This window comes from Microtus pennsylvanicus, chromosome 2 (genome assembly GCF_037038515.1).
Source record: "Microtus pennsylvanicus isolate mMicPen1 chromosome 2, mMicPen1.hap1, whole genome shotgun sequence".
NCBI classification, from domain to species: Eukaryota; Metazoa; Chordata; class Mammalia; order Rodentia; family Cricetidae; genus Microtus; species Microtus pennsylvanicus.
Genome location: NC_134580.1, coordinates 33,473,674 through 33,493,911, shown reverse-complemented (window position 1 = coordinate 33,493,911; position 20,238 = coordinate 33,473,674). Strand labels below are relative to the sequence as shown.

General features: G+C 42.7%; 2 protein-coding genes across 6 annotated transcripts in view; one reads left to right on the top strand and one right to left on the bottom strand.

The window, feature by feature from the left end:
- Positions 1–1,435: 1,435 nt before the first annotated feature.
- Hnrnpa1 (heterogeneous nuclear ribonucleoprotein A1) lies at positions 1,436–7,913 on the bottom strand. 4 transcript variants are annotated; one of them, XR_012909628.1, is made up of 12 exons: positions 7,463–7,710; positions 6,828–6,944; positions 6,445–6,591; positions 6,025–6,235; positions 5,851–5,943; positions 5,677–5,769; positions 5,409–5,483; positions 5,056–5,208; positions 4,351–4,506; positions 4,116–4,181; positions 1,753–1,822; positions 1,436–1,560 (listed from the first exon to the last, which is right to left on the bottom strand). XR_012909628.1 is itself a non-coding variant. In XM_075960854.1 (11 exons), the coding sequence occupies exons 1-10, from the start codon at positions 7,475–7,477 to the stop codon at positions 4,126–4,128; spliced, it is 1,116 nt and encodes a 371-aa protein (XP_075816969.1). In that variant the 5' UTR covers positions 7,478–7,710; the 3' UTR covers positions 3,568–3,895; positions 4,116–4,125. The 4 variants fall into 4 exon arrangements, 2 of the variants coding, with proteins under 2 accessions (XP_075816969.1, XP_075816970.1); XR_012909629.1 differs by lacking the exon at positions 5,056–5,208; XM_075960854.1 differs by lacking the exons at positions 1,436–1,560; positions 1,753–1,822 and adding an exon at positions 3,568–3,895.
- A 198-nt stretch (positions 7,914–8,111) lies between these two features.
- Cbx5 (chromobox 5) overlaps positions 8,112–20,238 on the top strand; it is a 40,449-nt gene continuing 28,322 nt past the window's right edge. Inside the window, exon 1 of one of the 2 annotated variants that reach the window (XM_075960849.1) lies at positions 8,112–8,238. The gene's annotated coding sequence lies outside the window, so the exon portion shown is untranslated. The remainder of the gene's footprint in view (positions 8,239–20,238) is intronic. The other variant, XM_075960850.1, reaches the window with a different exon arrangement.

The following is a 20,238-nucleotide window of genomic DNA, read 5'->3' as shown; positions in this document are numbered from 1 at the left end:
CCTATCATCCTTGATCTGACCAAGGGGACTGACTGTTCTTGACTGGAATGAGATGAAATATTCCAGTCAAGTGTGTCTTGTACAGCCTTCTAAAGGCTGTGTACTGAGCCTCCAGAATGCTAGGCAAGTGATGAGGTAATCCCTGGTTGAGACAAAAGCTATCCAACTCATGCCAGGGGCTCATTTCCACCTTTCTAGATTTGAAACAGGGTCTCATTATGTAGATCAAGACAGTTACCAACTCCATTTGCCTGTCTCCAAAGTGCTGAGATTGTGTACCGCCATACCCAGCCCACCCCACCTTTTTAAAACATTGTGTATGATTGAATGCATGTATTCATGCGGAAACTTACGGAGGTCAGAATTGGAGTGCTAGGAACTGTACAGGGTTAACTCTAACGTGGGCAAGGTCCCACAAACACCTGTTTTGTGGAAAATGACCTTGAGCTCCCCATCTTCCTCAACCTGACCTTACAAGCTGTTGGCGTGACAACTCCAGCTCAAGATCCACCTTGTCTTTCTTTTGGAAAAACTGCTCTCAGGATTAGGCCAGGCAAAGATATTGTCTTAAACAAAACTGGGCACTAGTGGCACACCGTTAATCCCAGCACTAGAAAGGCAGAGGCAGGCAGATGTATGCCTATCAAATCTAAAAGCACAATTTGGCTGTTTTCCCAATCACATTATTGGGATTATACTTGGAGGATTTTAGCTGTAGCCTGTTCATTTACTGCCTCTATCCTAAGAGGAAAAACAGATAATGAGACCAAAATGATGGATACAGAAATCTTCATGTTTGTGGACCTTGAGTTTCTAATCTGGGATTTGTGTTAACTTTTGGCCTAGCAATACTTTCTACGGAAGCTCACAAAAAGCAGTATGAATGAAAATAGTGGCCCAAGCATATTATGCTCCCAGTCCTAAGAGGTAAAGGACTGACATAAATCTCCACATGTTATTTACATGTACTACATTATTTGTAAGTACGATTATAAGGCCAGCCAAGGACAGTCTCCAGAAGTGCACCCCCCCCCCCAAGAAAAATCAAAATCCTATACGGGTCTCTGGCTGCACATCAACTGCTGCTCAGCAACTTCTATATCTACTACTGAGCACAACTATTATCTCTGCATTTCCCTTCATGCTTTGGGTTCCTCACAACAGAACTCCCTTACCCCACCCAAGCAGAGATGGTCAGTTTATTCTTGCTAGGTTCTCTGGGACATGTGGTGACCAGTCTACTCCCTCATACATGAACTCACAATGCATCAATACACATGCACCCAAAATGTAACTTAAGGGCCAAAGAAACCTGAGTTAGAAATTATTCAGACTTGTCCTGCTAAAAATTCAAGCTTATTTGGAATTTGCATAGAATACAGATCAAGCCACCCACCATAAATGCCACAGGGAAACAAAAAAAAACAGTACCAAGTTAATTAACTACTGTTTATTGAAAAACCAGAGGCATTCACAAAACTGAATGATTAGCAGCACAGTTAAAGTCCCAACTGCACGGCAGTGAAAATGAAGCACAGCGGCCCAGAGTAAAGGCTGTTCCTGTAAGGGAGGAGGAGACGTTATGTAGCTTAACATAACAGTGCTGGATTCCACAATCATCTATCCACCCCCAGTTGATACTCTGTTGTTGATCTAATAACTGCCAGCCACAAAGTAACCAGGTATCTCTTGGTTTTTAACTGCAGCTTGACTTAACTTTTAGGTAGTAAATCACCAACCATAAAAACCTACCTTTAAGCAGGAACTTGAAGTCTTTCTAAAAATTTTACAACAGTGGTTAAACCTTGTAGCAGATTCCTTCCTAGAAAAGTAAACAAACTTTAGAACTAGTTTTTGTGAAGCAGATTCCCATCCTTAAGCTATTCCCCACCCCCTCCCCTAATGATCCACCCATCCTCCCACCATTTTGGGGAAAGTGTCTAATATTACTTTGAGCCATTGCTTTAAGAAAATGGGTCAAAGGAAGGTTAAATAAAATTAAAGGGTCAAAATGTATTTTTACAAGAGAAATAAATGTGTTAATTTCCTCCAAGTAGGAGTAATTAATATGGGCATTAATTAAAACAATTCATCTCCAGAAAAACCAAGTGCAGCTTAACTGGACTAGTTTGGCTCAATACATTAAGAAAAATCCAACAGAAAATTGGACTTTTATAACTATATGGATGTAAGTAAAATCTGTTCTTACCTACCAGCATAGCAATAAAACCTTTCCTTCTGGTTCTGCCTGCTAGTCCTAAGAGTCAGGTGTGTGCCTTACTCTCGTCTGCCTCCTTCCTTGCGATGATCACTCAAACTTCACTCCCTCCTAGCTTTCATGGAGGTGCCGTGGCCTGCCCCTGGCTTATCTGTACTCCACATACCACAAGTGTCTACTCTCAGCTGTAGATTTTCTGAGCTCGAAGCCATTCGCGCTATATTTGCTAGCAGTTCCTAGTAGCTGAACATCTCCTGGATCTTTAAAGGCATTGTCACGATTCCTGAGGTATCTGCAAACTCCCTCAATAGTTAAGGTTCCACCTGCTATTGCAAACTCAACCAGCATCATGGAACTACCACCCATGCTCCCCACCCCCACCCGTCCCCCCTCCCCCCTCCCAAAACTTCCAAGTAATACACCATGAGATGGAATATACAAGTCCTATGGCAAACAAATCATCTATGCTGCCAGGTACAATGGAACTTAAAAGGGCACCAAATGGTAAGCTCGAAATAATCTATGCACAAATAACAATTATTGGGCAGTAACTGTTTTGAATTCATTTTCTATACAAATAGAAAACATTTCAGGATAACAGTGTGAAGGAAAACTGCTGTTAATACAAAAATACACAGAAATATCACCAATTATGTATTTCTAATCAAATTTAAGTAACTAAATTACCCATAGAAGACCTTGAGGCACACCCACCCACAACCCAATTGAACTGCAGTTTTCCTTCACTATAGCCTGCTCTTAAGGCAGTTAAGAGCCCTTACTATATAATCAGTTTTAAGATGCCCCAACACTCCTAATCTGTGGCCTTAACCAGCAATTGGTCTCTACTCTGGCAGAGCTTTGAACTTGCACTGCGATAACAAACAATCAACATTTACCAGGGGTATTGTGGGTAGGGAAAGCCCAAATCTCTGCCAGTCTCAAATCCATACAGTTGTCATTCCATTCAAGAGAATTAAATTCGTTTATTGATTACACATGATAACGGATGATACACAAGCTTCATTCCCATCTGTTATTTTATCTGATACCATTATTCAATTTTGATATTGCGTAGGGTGTGCCAATAACCATTTTATAACCAAATTGTAACGTTGCTTGGATGATGATCCTTTTAATGGTGATCAAAGTCACAATAACTGGCAGTTTAACCACACCAAGGTTTTTGAAGACAATGGCTTCCACACCCAAGCAATCATAAAGAAATTCCAAATGGAACTTGGCACCACCCTGAAAGGAATTCTAACTTCACACTGTTGGGGAAGTTTACCAAGATGGCTTCAGAGTAGACTAACTTTACACAGCACATTTAAAAAAGAAAAATAAAAAAAAGAAAAAAAAAGACATTTATTCAGTGTCATGATCAGACTATTACATTTAGCAATCACAGCATGGGTGAGAAGGTCTACAGTCAAACCCTTTGTTGGAATGCTTTACACTTTCCACAGAACAGAAACTAAAATAACCTGTTATACAATTAGTCACAATACAGTCCTCGAGTTTTTTTGCCCATACACATGAGTATTGTCTAAAACATGTCTTCTTTGTAGCAGCTAGGCCCTGCCACCACTGTGCTTGGCTGAGTTCACAAATCTGTTGTAACCTGTAGCTTCCCTGTCACTTCTCTGGCTCTCCTCTCCTGCTAAGCTTTGTTTCCTGTTGAACAATATGGAATAAAGTTGTTAATCTAAACGCATTAAGACTCAAGGCTACAATCCAATAGAGCAAGCTGTTTCCCACAGATTCCACTAAACTGTATATTAACTTAACATCCACCATTTACTGCAATTATAATGTTAACTATTTGTACTGCACAGCTACATTAGGCTACTGGGCTCAATAAAATTAAGTCAACACACACAAAATAGGCACTTACCTGGCTGTAATTAGAACCTCCTGCCACTGCCATAGCTGCTGCTGCTGCTGGAACCACCATAGCCACCTGGAAGTGTAAAAACAATATTGTCGCAATAGCAATGATTTTACACTAACAACACAGATGAACTCAGTAAAGATCTGGTAAAACAATCCAATAAGGTTTACAGGATTTCTCCTGGTTGATGGGAAGGGCAAATTTAATTACCCATCTGTTACCGTATCACATACTATACCTTGATTTCGTGGTTTAGCAAAGTACTGGCCTCCACCACCATAAGGGCCAGAGCTTCTGCCTCCAAAGTTTCCTCCTTTCATTGGTCCAAAATTTGAAGACTGATTGTTGTAATTGCCAAAATCATTGTAGCTTCCACCACCTCCGAAATTGCTTCCTGGAAACGAGAAGAAGGTCTTCATTGATGACCCAAGGATAGAGCCATTTCTATTTAGAGTCCTGAAATATTATGCCTTCCTTCTTCCAACACTGCTAACTCCAAACCCTCACAGTTCATTCTGAGTAAGGCATTCGGTTAATAATCCAGTATTTAAAGGAACCTAACTAATGGAAAACTGAGATTTTCTTAGTGGTACTTACATCACATTAGACTTGAAGGCCTTCATGTATTCACAGCCAATGCAGAAATTTCTTGGATATATCAACTAAGTTCCTGAAGTCCCAAAGGGATTTGGATGCTAAATCCAACTATGGTGTTATTCTAATTATCTTAAATTAAAGACACCACTAACCACTCATCCACCTACTTAGTTTTTTTGGGGAGGCGGCCCCAGCTTAAAGCCAGGAGGAGGTAGCACAGCAAGCCTACTTTAACGCGTCATGCAGTGTTCCCACAATGCTTTAAGAGCGCTCAAGTCCAACATGGGTCTAAACTCTAAGGCTAATCTAGCTATCACACCAAGTACCTGCAGCACTGGATACCTACCACTACCACCGCCAAAGCCGCCTCCGCCGTTGTTATAGCTGTCATAGCTGCCACTCCCGCCATAGCCACTGCCCTGGTTTCCATAACCCTGTCCACCACTTCCATAGCCTCTGCTTCCTCCAGAGTAACCAGGGCCGCCTCCTCCATAACCACCTACAAGAATACAAGCCTTCTCAATAAGACAAAAGTATTTAACAATAAAAACCTACGCAAGTGTAATGGCCTGCTCACAGCATGCATATTATGGGGCTGGTTGAACTTTTGTCATGCACTAGGTTTAGTCTCTACTAGCCTAGACTAATGGTATATAGCTTGCCAAAAAATTTTACTTACAGAATACTTAAAAAACTTACCATCATTACCAAATCCATTATAGCCATCCCCACTGCCACCATATCCACCACCACCACGGCTGCCACCGAAGCCACCTGAAAGAAACCAAACCCTTAAACTACCCTGTACTCCAAAAGCAATTAAGAAATTAAAAACAACTAGGGTGGCGCTGGCACAGGCCTTTAATCCCAGCACCCAGGAGGCAGAGGCACCTGGGAGTTCACGATCAGCCTGGCTACAGAGAAAACCTGTGCGCATGCATGGGGATTAGAAATATTTAATACATACCACGACCACTGAAGTTTCCCCCTCGACCAAAATTGTCATTGCCGCCAAAACCGCCTCCACGACCACCACCAAAGTTTCCAGAACCACTTCGACCTTAAGAGACGTTTAGATCACTACATTAAGCCAACTTGCCACTCAATTAGCATCTGTAAATGCAACTAAGCAACTACATACCTCTTTGGCTGGACGAAGCACTAGCCATCTCCTGCTTGGATAGGGCTTTTCTTACTTCACAGTTGTGCCCGTTCACAGTATGATATTTCTGAACTTTAATAGAGGAAAAAAAAATTAGGGCTCAAAATATAGTCAAATTCCACAATTATTAGGAAGATCTAATTTGACACTTACTAACAATCTTGTCCACAGAGTCATGGTCATCAAAGGTGACAAAAGCAAAACCTCTCTTTTTTCCACTGCCCCTGTCAGTCATGATTTCAATCACTTCAATTTTCCCATACTGCTCAAAATAGTCTCTCAGGTGGTGTTCCTCCGTGTCTTCTTTAATACCACCGACAAAGATCTTCTTCACGGTTAAGTGGGCACCTGGTCTCTGAGAATCCTAAGAGGAAAAAAAACTACTTCAGCCATTTAGAACATTCCAAGGGCCTTGAGCCGTCAGCAGCCGCAAATCTCCAAATGACTAGCAGCTGTGGTGACCCACGCCTTTAATCCCAGCAACCTAGAGGGAGGGGGAAAATCTCCCTGCTTTGAGGTATACAGTTCCAATTTGAAATGCAAACCGAGCACCATCAGTAATAAAAACCTCACCTCTCTTGACACAGCTCTCTTAGGTTCCACAACTCTTCCATCCACCTTATGGGGCCTTGCATTCATAGCGGCATCCACTTCCTCCACAGTGGCGTATGTAACAAACCCAAAGCCCCTGGATCGTTTGGTGTTTGGATCTCTCATGACCTGATTTGGAGTTAATTCAAACAATAATCAACATACCGCCCGATCTCGGGCCCTGATGTCATTTCCTACTGTGAATAGCCAGCATAAAACTTTATCTAGACGCATATACAAAGGCCCCAAACTAAAGTTTTTAAACTATACCACTAATTAGGTAATTAACAAAGCATCTAGAAAATGCAACAAAGATTAAACATTAAAGTTAAACCAGCTCTGCCTTCCCTTCCTTTTATTCTTACCACGCAGTCCGTGAGTGTTCCCCATTGCTCAAAATGGCTCCTCAGACTCTCGTCGGTTGTTTCGAAGCTCAGCCCTCCAATGAAGAGCTTCCGCAGCTGTTCCGGCTCCTTGGGAGACTAAAGTGAGGAACGGAGAGCGGGTAGTGAAGGGGTTGCAACTTGGGGAGAATGCATCGACTCCACGCACCAACCCAGGCGGCACTTTTTTATTGTTCTCTATCACTGCGCAGGACCACGTGCTCCTCCCTGGGCCAGGAGGTGCTGGAGAACCAGCAGGCAGCGCATGCGTCCCTACTCTGTACGCACGCGCAACAAAAGACATGGGGCCGTTAACACTTAATGGCCATTTATTAGACAAAGCCAAAAGAAAAAGGAAAAAAGAACCTCAACCCTCAAGAGCTATGGTCTACGGATTCTGCTACAAGCACGGCATACGAAAACTAGTTGATTAGCGGACGGCTGCCTCATGGCGATTACGAGGACAAAATGGCGACCTACACTTTTGTGAGTAGGCCTCGGTAACGACCGATCAAATACCGAAAGACGGTGCGGTGCCAACGACAAAGACAGGTCCGCAGCCCACCACATTTATTAAGTATGGAAGAAAAGGAAGCGGCAGAGCGCGCACAGCTCACCTCTGACTTAGACATGACGGCAGGGAAACGGGAACCCTCAGCGATGCTTACTCGGCCGCGTCAATAGGCAGAAAGGAGTAAGCCAACGCACGTATCCGCCAGCCTACCGTCTGCTCGCCCTTTTATCCCGCCTCCTCGCTGTCGGCATTGGTAGACTCCGCCCTTTCCTCCCTTTGATTGGACACTTGAAATTCTTCCCTCCCACTATTGGCCTGTGTTACCGCCCTGCTGAGAGGCTGCATCCGTTTGGGCGTTCTACGCAGTCTCCGCCCCTCCGGATCTCATTTCTAACCGGAGCGATTGGCTAGCTAACCAGTCATTTATATTTGAATGTGCCCAGGTCTTTAAATGTTTTTTATAACTTCCCAGCGACTTCACATTACAAACTTAATTGGCAAAACACGCTACGTTAATAAAGCAGTTCGCTACCGCTTTTTCGGCCACCACCCATAGGGCGCATGTGTAATAAAATGGCGCGTTTCCGCCGGCGCAGTATGAATTTCCGCTTGCCTACGGGAACACGTGAAATGGCGGGCGGGAGAGCCGTGTGAACCTGAGGCGCCTGCGTAGTGGCGGGAGACGCGTCCAGTTTTGCGCAAGCGTCTTGGGCGGAGAAAAAAAAAGGGGGGGGGATTATTTGCGCAGGCGCAGGGAGGGATCCGTTTTGGCGGGCGGTTGGCGTTGCGCAGAAGGCGGCGGTAGCGGTGGCTTGTGGTGCAGCTTTCCCTAAGAGGATCCGTGCAGGCCTTAGTGTGAGTGATCACTGTAGATCCCGGGTAAGTGCCGGAGAGTCTCGATTACACGTACGAGGTCTTGGACCCGCTCCAATTGCACTCGTTAAGTACGAAATGAATGGATCGCTGGCCTGGGGCGGGAGGGAGCGACAGGGAAGGGGCCGCGGAGGGTCGGGACAGCCAATCGGAGGACTGGGGGCGGGATGTTTTAATCCTTGTGGGTTCTTTCGAGCTGCGCCACCGGAGCGTTAGACTGGCGAGTGTCGAGGCCAATCGGGTCTTCCATAACTGCCTACCGAGCGGCTCGTGGGCCTCGGAATGTCGGAGGCGGGTTTTTCCCGCCTGAGTTGGGTCTCTCTGAGCCTATGAGCCCTGAGCGCGCGATAGGCCGGCCTTCTCCAACAGGCAGTCTGGAGTCTGCAGGTTTAATCCATGGGCCAACCCTGCAGCCTGTATGTGGACTGTCCCTGAGCTCTTACCCCTGGATGGAGTCATGGACCGCACATTTCATCTACAGTGACTCCTATAACGGAGGCATTCAGTCCATAAATCACCTTAACAAAAGCATATGTTTCCTTGTGCCCCTGAGTTTGTCATTTTCCTTACTCTTTTCGGTACGTCCCACTCAGCACTTGATATTTTGAAGAACTTAGAGGGGAGGCTTTGGTTTTTGAAAACTTTTAAAGTGAGGTATTTAAAATTTATGCGTGAAATGGATACGTAAGTCCTGTAATGGACAGCATTAAAAAAAATACTTAACACTACCACCGGTTAGGAGGGACACATCTGTGTTTCTGTGGCCACAGAAAAGGTTTTTGAGGGCTGCAAATCAAAGTTGTTTCTATGGACACAGTGGTGTAGAGGCCTGTTTGTATGTCTGATATTTGAGGGGTTAATGAAATAATGAAAAGATTAATAAAAAAAGGATTCATTTGTTTTTTGTTTCCAGTCATTGACTTCTCACCATCAGCCATGTCTCCAATTCTTTAATCAGAGTCTCTTTGATAGCTTTTTTTTTTTTTTTCGAGACAGGGTTTCTCTGGAACTCACTCGGTAAACCAGTCTGGCCTCGAACTCACAGAGGTCCACTTGCCTCTGCCTCCCAAGTGCTGAGATTAAAGGTGTGAACCACCACCACCCTGCTATTTATATAAAGTTTCTTGAGACAGGATTTCTCTGTGTAATCACAGTGGCTGAGCTGGAACTCACTTAGTGGAATAGGCCAGCCTCGAGCTCACGGACATCTGCCTGCTTCTGTCTCCTGAGAGCTGGGATTGAAGGTGCCCATTGCCACCACCATTCAGATCTGAGGAACAGTTTCTTCTAATGATCTTTTAACATTCAAGGTCTCCTAAGCCCCTCTTTCTGCTGTTCACTTGACGATGTCCTGCTGCTTTAGTTGGGAAATATTTAGGGTATCGGTGACAGGAGGCTCCCCTGTCTCTTAGGTCATTATTTGTTGCTTTTTATTTCATCTGCAGTGTCTCAGGTGTTGCTATTTGTTCACAACCCCTGCCTTGTGCCTCCCAGGTGCTGGACTAGATAGAGGTGAGCACCACTGCTGCTCTGCTTTTTGTTTGTTTTTAATGTTTTAGTTTTAAAACAATACCAAGAGTGACAACTGAAGTCTCGCTCTAGAGCTTATTTCCAGATGTTTTAGCAGGTTGATAGCTAACAGTGTGGCAGAGGTGAGGTCTTTAATAGGTGGATCCCAGTCCTGTCTTTGGATAAAAAGGAAAATTTTACTAAGGTTTTTACTATTTTTTTTTTTTTTGGAGTGTAACATACGATTCTGCCACCTGTGGTGGCAGTGGCAGGCTGATTTTTGAATTCAAGATTAGTCTTGTCCACTCTGTGAATTTCAGATCTGCAAGGGCTATACAGTTAGACCATATCTAAATAAACAGGATTGATTACACCTTGTGTTTGTTTGGCTTGCTAATGAAATTAAAAATAAGGGGCTGGAGAGGTAGCCCTGCCTTGGATAACTCTTTATTTTGACCAGATATGAGCTCCTTTTTTTTCTGTTTTATCTTTACTTTGTCTGTGTAACAGTCCTGGGTGTGTGTGTGAACAGTTCTGGATGCCCTGGAACTCTCTGTAGACCAGGCTGGCCTCAAACTTGTGCTGGAAGTGATAACATAAACCACTATGCCCAGTGTTGGCATTCTTTGGGTTTTTTGTTTGTTTGTTTGTTTTTGTTTTTGAGGTTTCTCTATGTAGCTTTTGGAGCCCGTCCTGGAACTCACTTTCTAGACCAGGCTGGCCTCGAACTCACAGAGATCCACTTGCCTCTGCTTCCTGAGTGCTGGTATTAAAGGCTTGTGCTACCACCGCCCGGTTCAGTGTTGACGTTCTTTTAAAATGATATTTCAGACTCCTTTTTTTTGTTTGTTTTTGGAGACAGCGTTTCTCTTTAACATTGGAGCCTGTCCTGGAACTAGCTTGTAGACCAGGCTGGTTTCGAAGTCACAGAGATCCGCCTGCCTCTGCCTCCCAGGTGCCTGGCATTAAATGCATGCACCACCACTTTCCGGCTCTTTATTGATTTTTAAGTTTAACTTTAAGTGCATTACTGTTTTGCTATGGGTGTTGGGTCCCCTGGAACTGGAGTTACAGACAGTTGTGAGCTGCCATGTGGGTGCTGGCAATTGAACCCTGGTTCTCTGGAAGAGCAGTCAGTGCCCTTAATTTCTGAGCCATCTCTTTGCTCCCCTCCAAACCCCTTTTTTTTCAAACAAGGTCTCTGTTGTGTGTGTTGTCAGCTCTTTGTGTAGCCCAGTTTGGCCTTGACTTGAAGCAATCCTCCTGCCTCAGTCTCAGGTGATAAGGTTACTTGATGATAACAACCCCACCATACCAGACTTCTGTTCCTGTCTGTACACATGTGAAAATGAGTTGCACCAAACAAGCATATGAAGTACTGTGTTCTTATCTGTAATGTATTGTTTCAATTATTGTGTGTGTGTGTGTGTGTGTTTGAGACAGGGTTCCTCTGTGTAGCGCTGACTGACTTGGAACTAGCTCTTGTAGACCAGGCTGGTCTCAGACTCACAGAGATCCGCCTGCCTTTGTCTCATGAATTGCTAGGATTATTTCCTGCCACTGCCTGCTTATTTCAATTTCTTAATAATCAGGTCAGTTTCAAGATTGTGGATATAGCTCAGTTGGTAGACCACTGGTCTATCTTGCATGGAGTCCTGGATTCTCTCCCCATCAAAGGATGTTATGGTGGTGCTGGCCTATAATCCCAGTAGCAGAGGAGTAATAGGAAGAGGACCAGGTCAAAACCATCCTCAGGGCTGGAGAGATGACTCAGCAGTTAAGAGCACTGACTGCTCTTCCCGAGGAAATTCCCAGCACCCACATGGCAGCTCACAACTGTCTGAAAATGCAGTTCCACGAGATCTGACACCTTCACACCAATGCACATAAAATAAAGTTAAATAAATCATTAAAAACAAATTAAAAAAAAAAGAACTCAAGCATTCTCTTAAAAAAAAAAAACAAACCATCCTCAGCTGGCAAGTTAAAGGCCACTGCAAGCTTTATGAGACTCAGCCTCAAGTTTGTGATCCTCCACCCTCAGATTGCCATGGTGCTGGGGATTAAACAGTAGGCCATCATGCATGCTTATCGTGAGATCTGCCGTCAAACTACAGTACAGCCCTAACTCCTGCTTTCTGGCTTTTTCTTAGGTGTTTTATGTAAGCACTTAGCTTGGTTTTAGTTATTTTTCGGGACAGTTTCTTTGTATAGCCCTGACTATCTTGAAACTTACTGGGTAGACCAGGCCTTGAACTCAGAGATCACTCTGCCTCTGCCTCCAGAGTACTAAGATTAAAGGTACTACTATACTCTGCATAACATTTTTAAATAAGATTACATAACTCCACTTTGTAAAGAGCACTTTTGCTATTTTTTTCTTTCTTTTGATTTTTTTTTTTGAGTCAGGGTTTCTCTTTGTAACAGCCCTACCTAGCCTGAAACTAGCTCTTGTAGACCAGGCTGGCCTCGAACTCACAGAGATCTGTCTGCCTCTGCCTCCCAAGTGCTGGGATTAAAGGCGTGCACCACCCCCCAGCTCTTTTGATAATCTTTGGATACATTCACTTTTCTCAAAATTGTGTCAGTGCTACACTCTACTGAGTTTAAAACAATGTAGCTATCATTTTATACAGTATAACTATTACACATTGTATTCATGACTCTTGACTGACCAATCATCTTTTTTATTTTTTTTAATTTATTTTATTTTATTTTATTAGTTTTTCGAGACGGGGTTTCTCTGTGGTTTTGGAGCCTGTCCTGGAACTAGCTCTTGTAGACCAGGCTGGTCTCGAACTCACAGAGATCCGCCTGCCTCTGCCTCCCGAGTGCTGGGATTAAAGGCGTGCGCCACCACCGCCCGGCTAATCATCTTTTTTATTAGACATGAACTTTCACTTTCTTTCCTTGCATATAGAAGATGACTTTAGGGCTGGAGAGATGGCTCAGAGGTTAAGAGCACCAACTGCTCTTCCAGAGGTCCTGAGTTCAATTCCCAGCAACCACATGGTGGCTCATAACCATCTGTAATGAGATCTGGTGTGCTCTTCTGACCTTCAGGGATACATGCAGACAGAACACTTTACATAATAAATAAATCTTTAAAAAAAGAAGATGACTCATTGTAGGGGTAGGGTTGACCGCAGGGTCTGAGCCGTCGCTGCAGCAGCTGCTACCATCCACAAGGCAGATGAGAGAGGGAAGTGTGCAGCACGGGGGCGAGGAGGGACCCAGATATGGAGCTGGCAGCAGCTTGAAACATCGAGTCACAGCACATCCGCAGTTAGCAGCCGAGAGATAAATGCATGTTTGCTTGCACGGGGGAAAAAGTGTAGGGGCTTGAGATGGCTAAGCATTTAAAAACATTTGATGCTCTTATAAAGGATCTAAGGTCAGATGACCTACAACCACCCGTAACTCCAGCTCCATGGGGTACAACCCCTGCCCTTAGGTACTTCATTTACGTGTACAAACACACAGGCATATAGGATCTTTAAAATTCTTTTTAAAAAGGAACCTGTGTTACTGTGAGAAGAGTTGGCTTGTATACAGTAAAAGCTATGAATTTGTTGCATTCTGTAAGCCACTTGAAGCCACATATTTCTGGTGACAACTTTACACTTGTGCTGTCAGAACACCCACAATGACAACTGTGCCTATGTTAGTCTATCCAGGAGCTCAACCCCCTTTCCATTTGTGGAAAAACCTACACTGTTCTTGTTAGCAACTATGTAAATATTAGCCTTCTTAGGTCTGTAGGTTTATTTTGAACAAAGTGTATCGTGTTTTTTTTGAGACAAGGTCTCATTGTATCCTCTTGGCTCATCTGGAATTTACAAAGATCCGCCTGCTTCTGCCTCCCAAATGCTAGGATTAAAGGCATGTGCCACTGCACCTGGCTGTAGACTGTGTTTTTTTTTCTTTTTCTTTTTTAATTTACCCATTGAAATGAGGGATTAAAGGTTCATTGCAATAGTACGACACTTGGGAGGCAGAGGCAGGTGAATCTTTGACTTTGAGACCAAGGAAGCCAACCTGGTCAACATAATGAGCCCCTGTCTCAAAAAAAAAAATTAGGTTGGGTGTGGTGACATGTGCCTTTAATCACAGAACTCAGTATTATGAGACACACAGCTCTCTAAGTTTGAGACAAGCCTGGTCTATGTAGTGTGTTTCAGGACAGCAAGAGCTATATAGTGAAACCCTGTGTCAAAAATAAAAGAAATAGCTGGGTGGTGGTAGCGCATGTTTTTAATCCCAGCATTTGGGAGGCAAGTAAATGGATCTCTTTGAGTTTGAGGCCAATATGGTTTATAGAACGAGTCCCAGGACAGCCAGGACTCAAAAAACAAACAAAAAAAATGAAGACATTAAGGTGGAGGATGGTTAGTATAGCATCAACTTCTGCTCCTTGGTAAGACCCTATCTCAAAAACAACAACAACAAAAAAAAAACACAAGTCTTTTTTGGGGGGCGGGGGGAGATGAGACAGGGTTTCTCTGTGGCTCTGGAGCCTGTCCTGGAACTAGCTCTTGTAGACCAGGCTGGTCTCGAACTCACAGAGATCTGCCTGCCTCTGCCTACCGAGTGCTGGGATTAAAGGCGTGCGCCACCACCGCCCGGCTCGGAGCAAGTTTCTGGATAGCCAGAGCTACACAGAAAAAAACCCTTTCTCAAAAAAAAAAAACAAAAAAAGAGTAGAGAAACTGATCCTGAGTCACCCCCAGTGGGTCTTAAGTATGATCATATCGAAAAACCAAAAAAAAAAAAAAAAAAACCCAGAAACTTGCTCCGTAGACCCGCTGGCCTAGATTTTTTTTTTTAATGCTGATAATTAAAAATGCAAAAGAAGCCAAGCTTGATGCTATATGCCATTAATTCTTGTACTTGAGAGGCAGAAAGATTTCTTAGCTTGCGGCCAGCCTGGTCTATATACCCATTTTTAGGCCAGCCAAAGCTATGTAGTAAGACACTTTCTCAATAATAATTTATTCTACTCCAAAGCCACAGAGAAACCCTGTCTCGAAAAACCAAAAAAAAAAAAAAATTTATTCTAACACTTTGACCAGTGTAGTACTGTAGCATTTTTGTGTAGAACTTGAGAGGCATAAAATTGACTTACTGGTTGATTCTAAACTCCTTGAACTATTAACATAGACAGACAAAACTACTTAAATATATCATGAACCTTTTGCTGAATTTGGGGGCCGAGTATTCTGAACTTTCCTTTGTAGTAATAAGTAGTTAATCAGAATTACGCCCTGACGTATTTTCTATCTTAAACAGGTCATACATAGGTGGGATAAAGAGCACATGCAGGGCCTGGAGTTTTGTCGTCCCCCCCCCCCCCCCCCCCCCCCCCCCCCCCCCGCCGCCCTAGGGTTTCACTGTAGCTTTTAGACTCTGTCCTTGTGGACCAGGCTGGCCTCGAACTCACAGAGATCCACCCGCCTCTGCCTCCTGAGTGCTGGGATTAAAGGCGTGCGCCACCACCTGGCTCTTCACATGCAGTTTTAATATACAGATTTGCTGAGTGTGTGTTATTATGTTTCATAGCTAGGAAGGATACTAGAATTTATGAAATTGATAAGGTGACCTTGAAAAGGTTGTTTCAAGGTCAGTCATAGCAAATAGTCCACCCATCTTTTTCCATAAAGCCAAGGAAGCACATTGAATTCAAGTCTCCCTGATGGTAATCTACAGTCCTCAGAGTCCAGCTCTTTTGTATCTGAGCCAACGGATATAATTATGTTGGAATAAAATGCTCTGTACTACAGAGGTCAGCTAACAAGCTGGGAAATCAAAAGTTTAGTTTCTGAAGGAAATCCTTGAACTTGGTGTGCCTTATTTCATCCCTAAATCATTAAGACTCGTTTCACAGAGAGTTGTGGAGGGTGAAATACTGCTAATTTGTTCAGTATCTTACAACAATAAATTATGTCTAAAGATCTGATAAAACATAGTAAGCCTCATTTATATGAGTAGCTGGAGACAGCATAGATAAACTTAGAGATAATTCAGAAAATTCATTAAAATTATTTTTTTTAAATTTCCTTTATTGTCAAATTTTTGCCTCTGTTTCCAACGTGCTTTCTTATTTTTCCATAACAGACCTATGAGATAGGTTGGACAAATAACAGCAGGTTAGTTAATTAAGGAATCAGTTCGTCAAGAGGACATAATAATCTTAAATGTTTATACAGCTAATAATAAAAGCTTCAGGGGCTGGGAATAAAGCTCAGTGAGAGAGTGTTAGGCCCAGGGTTTGATTCTCAGCCTGGGTGGGGGGCGGTGCTCACAATTCATGAAGGAAAAAAAGATAAAAGGGAAATAGCAGATATCTGTGATTGTGTTTGGAAATTTAACTATTTGGTAAAAACAAATGTGTAGAAAAGTATGGAAAAAGAAGAGAACATTATCAACTAGTCTGACATAATTGACACCTGTAGAATAGTTCACATAACAGGGAAATGTTTTAAAATATTATGGAATATTTAAGTCTCATTCAAAAGGGTGCTATCATATAAAGTATTTCTCCTTTTTCTCCACCCCCTCCCCAGACAGAGTGTCTCTGTGTAACAGTCCTACTGTACTGGAACTAGCTCTTGTAGACCAGGCTGACCTCAAACTCACTAAGATCCACCTGCCTCTGCCTCCTGAGTGCTGGGACTAAAGGCTCATATAAAGTATTTGTGACCTTAATGCAGTTATCTTAGAAATTAGTTACATGTTAGTAAGTCTCCAAATATTTGGAATACTATATAGCACCAAAGCTACTGGGAGTGTAGCTCAAAGCTTTTGTTTATGCATGGTGCTGGCTCAGTATATTCCCAGCACCACCCCAGCAAGAAAGAATTTGAGAGGCTGAGGTAGGAGGATCACGTGAGGTCAAGGACAACCTGGGCTATATAGTGAGATCCTATTTTAGTAGACAAGAACAGAAAAACCAACCTGAAAGTTATTTGAGAATTGATAAATCAAGAAAAATAGAACACATAAATAACCATTATTTGGAACAAGAGATTGATGCTACTGTTGATCCTTTAGACTTGTCAAAGAGCACTAAACATTAGAAAGCTCGGGATGGTGCTTCTCTCATCCTAGGAGGACTAGGCAGCAGGACTGTTGCACATTGAAGACCAGTCCTGGCTACAAAGTGAGACCCCCATCCCATGTTTTCATGTCTGATGAAAACCTGTGCCCAAATTGCTTTGTTTCACCCCTCACTCCCCACAGCAGACCAGAGCAGTGATGACATTTAAAGTTAAGTGAGCTGTTCAGTTTCATCTTTAATTTACTTATTACAGTCTTCATCTTTCCAGTATTAGGAAGTTGCCTTTGGGTTGGGCTTGGTGACAAGGCATTTAATTCTGGAGGCAGAGGCTAGTCTGGTTTATCTAGTAGTGGTAGACACCTTGTTGTTTAGTTGCCTTTGGACTTGGCAATGAGGTTTAGTAGATAACGGCGCTTACCCAACGCCAATCCTGATGGTCTGAGGTCCATCTCAGCACCCACATGGTGAAAAGAGAAACCAACTTCTGCAAATTGTCCTTTGACCTCCACAGGAATGCTGTGGCACAAACCACAAAAACATACCTGTAAGCTGAGACTGCTTGTTCGTTTCCTGGCTGCCCAGGACTGAATAATCACACAGAAAATATATTAATTACAACACTGTTTGACCTGTTAGCTCAGGCTTCTTATTAACTAACTCTTACATCTTAAATTAACCTATTTCTTTTAATGTATGTATCACTATGAAGCTGTGGTCTACCAGTAAGGTTCCAGCATCTGTCTCCTTTGGCAGCTACTTGGTGTCTCCTGACTCCACCTTCTTTACTCCTCTACTTCTGCTTGGAATTTCTGCCTTGCTATATTCTGCCCTGCCATAGGCCAAAACAGCTTCTTTGTTAACCAATGGTAATAAAACATATTCATAGCATACAAGGAGAATCCCATATATACAAGGATAGACAAATAAATGTTTTAAAAATGAGACTTATTTAATGTATATGAGTATCTTTGTACCAATGTATGTATATGTGCCACGTGCTTGTCTGGTGCCTGCAAAGATCAGAAGTGGATGTGAGTGGGCCTGGAACTATAGTTACCAAGACACTGTTGCTATATTCTAGCTGTTTTCACCTGTGGGCTGCTGAGTGCTGGGAACCTAACCTATTCCTCTGAGACCAGCAGCTGCTCTTAACAGCCCAGCTATGCTCCAGCCCCCAGTTTTTAAAAAAAAATGTTAAATTACTTTCTTTTTGTTTCGTTCTAATTTTTTTGAGGAAGCAAGGTTTCTCTGTGTAGCCTTGGCTGACCTGGAACCTGGATGACCTCTAACTCACAGAGATTCACTCTGTCTCCCAAGTAAGAACTGTAAAGTCACCTTTTAAGTAGCTTTTCCTTTTCCTTCTGAGACAGTTACACTGTAGCTCAAGGCTGTGGTTGAGTTCACTATGTAGCCTTGGCTGGCCTTGAACATTCAATGATCCTTTTGCTTCAGCCTCCTGATTGCTACTAGTTTGACAAACATGTTGCCTTTCTGCTCTTTTGGTTTGGCTTGGTGGCACCTGGGGGTTGAATACTCAGCCTTGTGGTCATATCACGTGCACTGCCCCTTAGCACCTAAGGTGCTGCTTCCAAAACCTGTGTAGTCTTTTGGGAAGGCTTGGGGGGGGCAACCTTTATGGAAGCACTGACTTAACCAAGAAGAAACTGATGTTTTTAGCCTAAAAGTTGAAGACAGTAGATTTAGTGCCCATGCAGTACTTGATACTTATTAGGCTCTTAATAATATCCCCAGCCTGCTAAAGTTTTCAAAAAGGAACAGAATGACTGTATTAATCATCTCTTTGGCACAGGATTTGAATTGGGAATGTGGTTGGAAACTGGACAAAAAGAAAACATCTTACTTGGCTTAAATAACACATCAAAACACTTGAAGAGCTAGATGGTCTGATATCAGCCATCCTCTTGGTCATTTATCTGATGGTAGCCTCTCTTTGCATTTACTATCAATATATTTGAAGTGTAGAGCACACTTTTATTATATTGTGCCATAGTAACTCACACTTAAATGTCAATATTGCAAAGCCCTACAAGGTTCAGTAACTTCTGGTGTGGTTTGCTCCTCCTATCATCACCTATTATTGTGTGTGTTTTAACAGCTTTAAAATTGCCACAAAGCAAAATTGGTCAGGACCATAATTGATGGCCCAGCAGCTGCCACGGATACGCTTGTATGGGATGAAAGAAATTCAATACTGGCTTGGTTTTATTTATCTAAAATGTAGGGCATGACTTCAATATAATTCATTTCGCAAATACACCAAGGTGATGACCAAGCACCATATTGTGCCCTATTTGAAGGAATGCTCTCTTTATTCATGGAAGTTTACCAGTCTGAGGTGTTTTTTACTTTAATCATGTAAAGATTCCTTTCTTGTCAGCGTGTATTAATCAGATTGTAGTATATAGACTTATAAATATTCTCAACAGTTAAAGTAGAAACATTTTAGATTGTGGTTATGTAAGTTAATTTTTATGTCTTTGCTAAACAGATTATTGAGCAAATCTAAATTGCCTTAGTCTATATAGGCTCTTCCTTAAAAATAGATGATGAGTTGAAATGACCTGAAGGGGTCTTTCTAAGCCCTAAGCCATTTAAGTCTAAAAACTGGAAACAACACCAGGATAAAAGACTGAACTTTATGACTGGTATTTTGTTTGGTTTTTGGTTTTTTTGAGATAGGATTTCTCTGTGTATTCCTGGCTGTTCCGGAGCTGGCTTTGAACTCACAGATTTTCGCCTGTCTCTGCCTCCCTAGTGCTGACATTAAAGGCGTGCGCACCACCGCCCCAAGGTTGGATGATTGCAAAGTGTTTTATGCATGCTCATAGTTTTATTTAGACAAAGGGCTGTTTGTTTGTTTGTTTTTGGAAACAGGGTCTGCTGTGTAACTCTGGCTGACTTGGAACTCACTGAATAGACCAGGATGACCTCAAACTCAAAAAGATGTATCTGCCTCTGTCTTCAGAGTGCTGGGATTATATGTGTACCACTACACCTGGCCTCAGATGATCTGTCAAAGTGATATTCATAAATTCATGGTAATCTACCCAAACATTTTTGTTGCCCATTTTTCTTAAGATTTATTTATGATGAAATCGCAGGATGTGGTGTGTGTCTGTGTCTGTAAGGTGGCAGGTTTATTAGTTCATGTTTCATCACATTGAAAGAGGAGTGAGTATGGAATTAACACCCCCTTGAGAGTGGGGCTTTAAGATAAGGACATTCCTGAGTTACCATTTGAGAAACATTTCAATGATGATGCCAAGTTCTACTTTCTCATAAATCTTGGAGCAGTTGAGGATACAGTATCTGCCCAAGGATTGACTTCCCAGTACCCTAACCAAACTTCATTACAGCTTACACTTAAGAGGAGAAATTCAGTAGATTTTAATAATAGGGAACAAAAGTTCAAATAACCT

Coding starts and splice junctions, on each gene's coding strand:
- Hnrnpa1 (XM_075960854.1), bottom strand. Junction 5,944..6,024: donor CTCTGTGGACAAGATTGTTA/GTAAGTGTCAAA, acceptor CCTCTATTAAAG/TTCAGAAATATCATACTGTG. Junction 5,770..5,850: donor TGCTTCGTCCAGCCAAAGAG/GTATGTAGTTGC, acceptor ACGTCTCTTAAG/GTCGAAGTGGTTCTGGAAAC.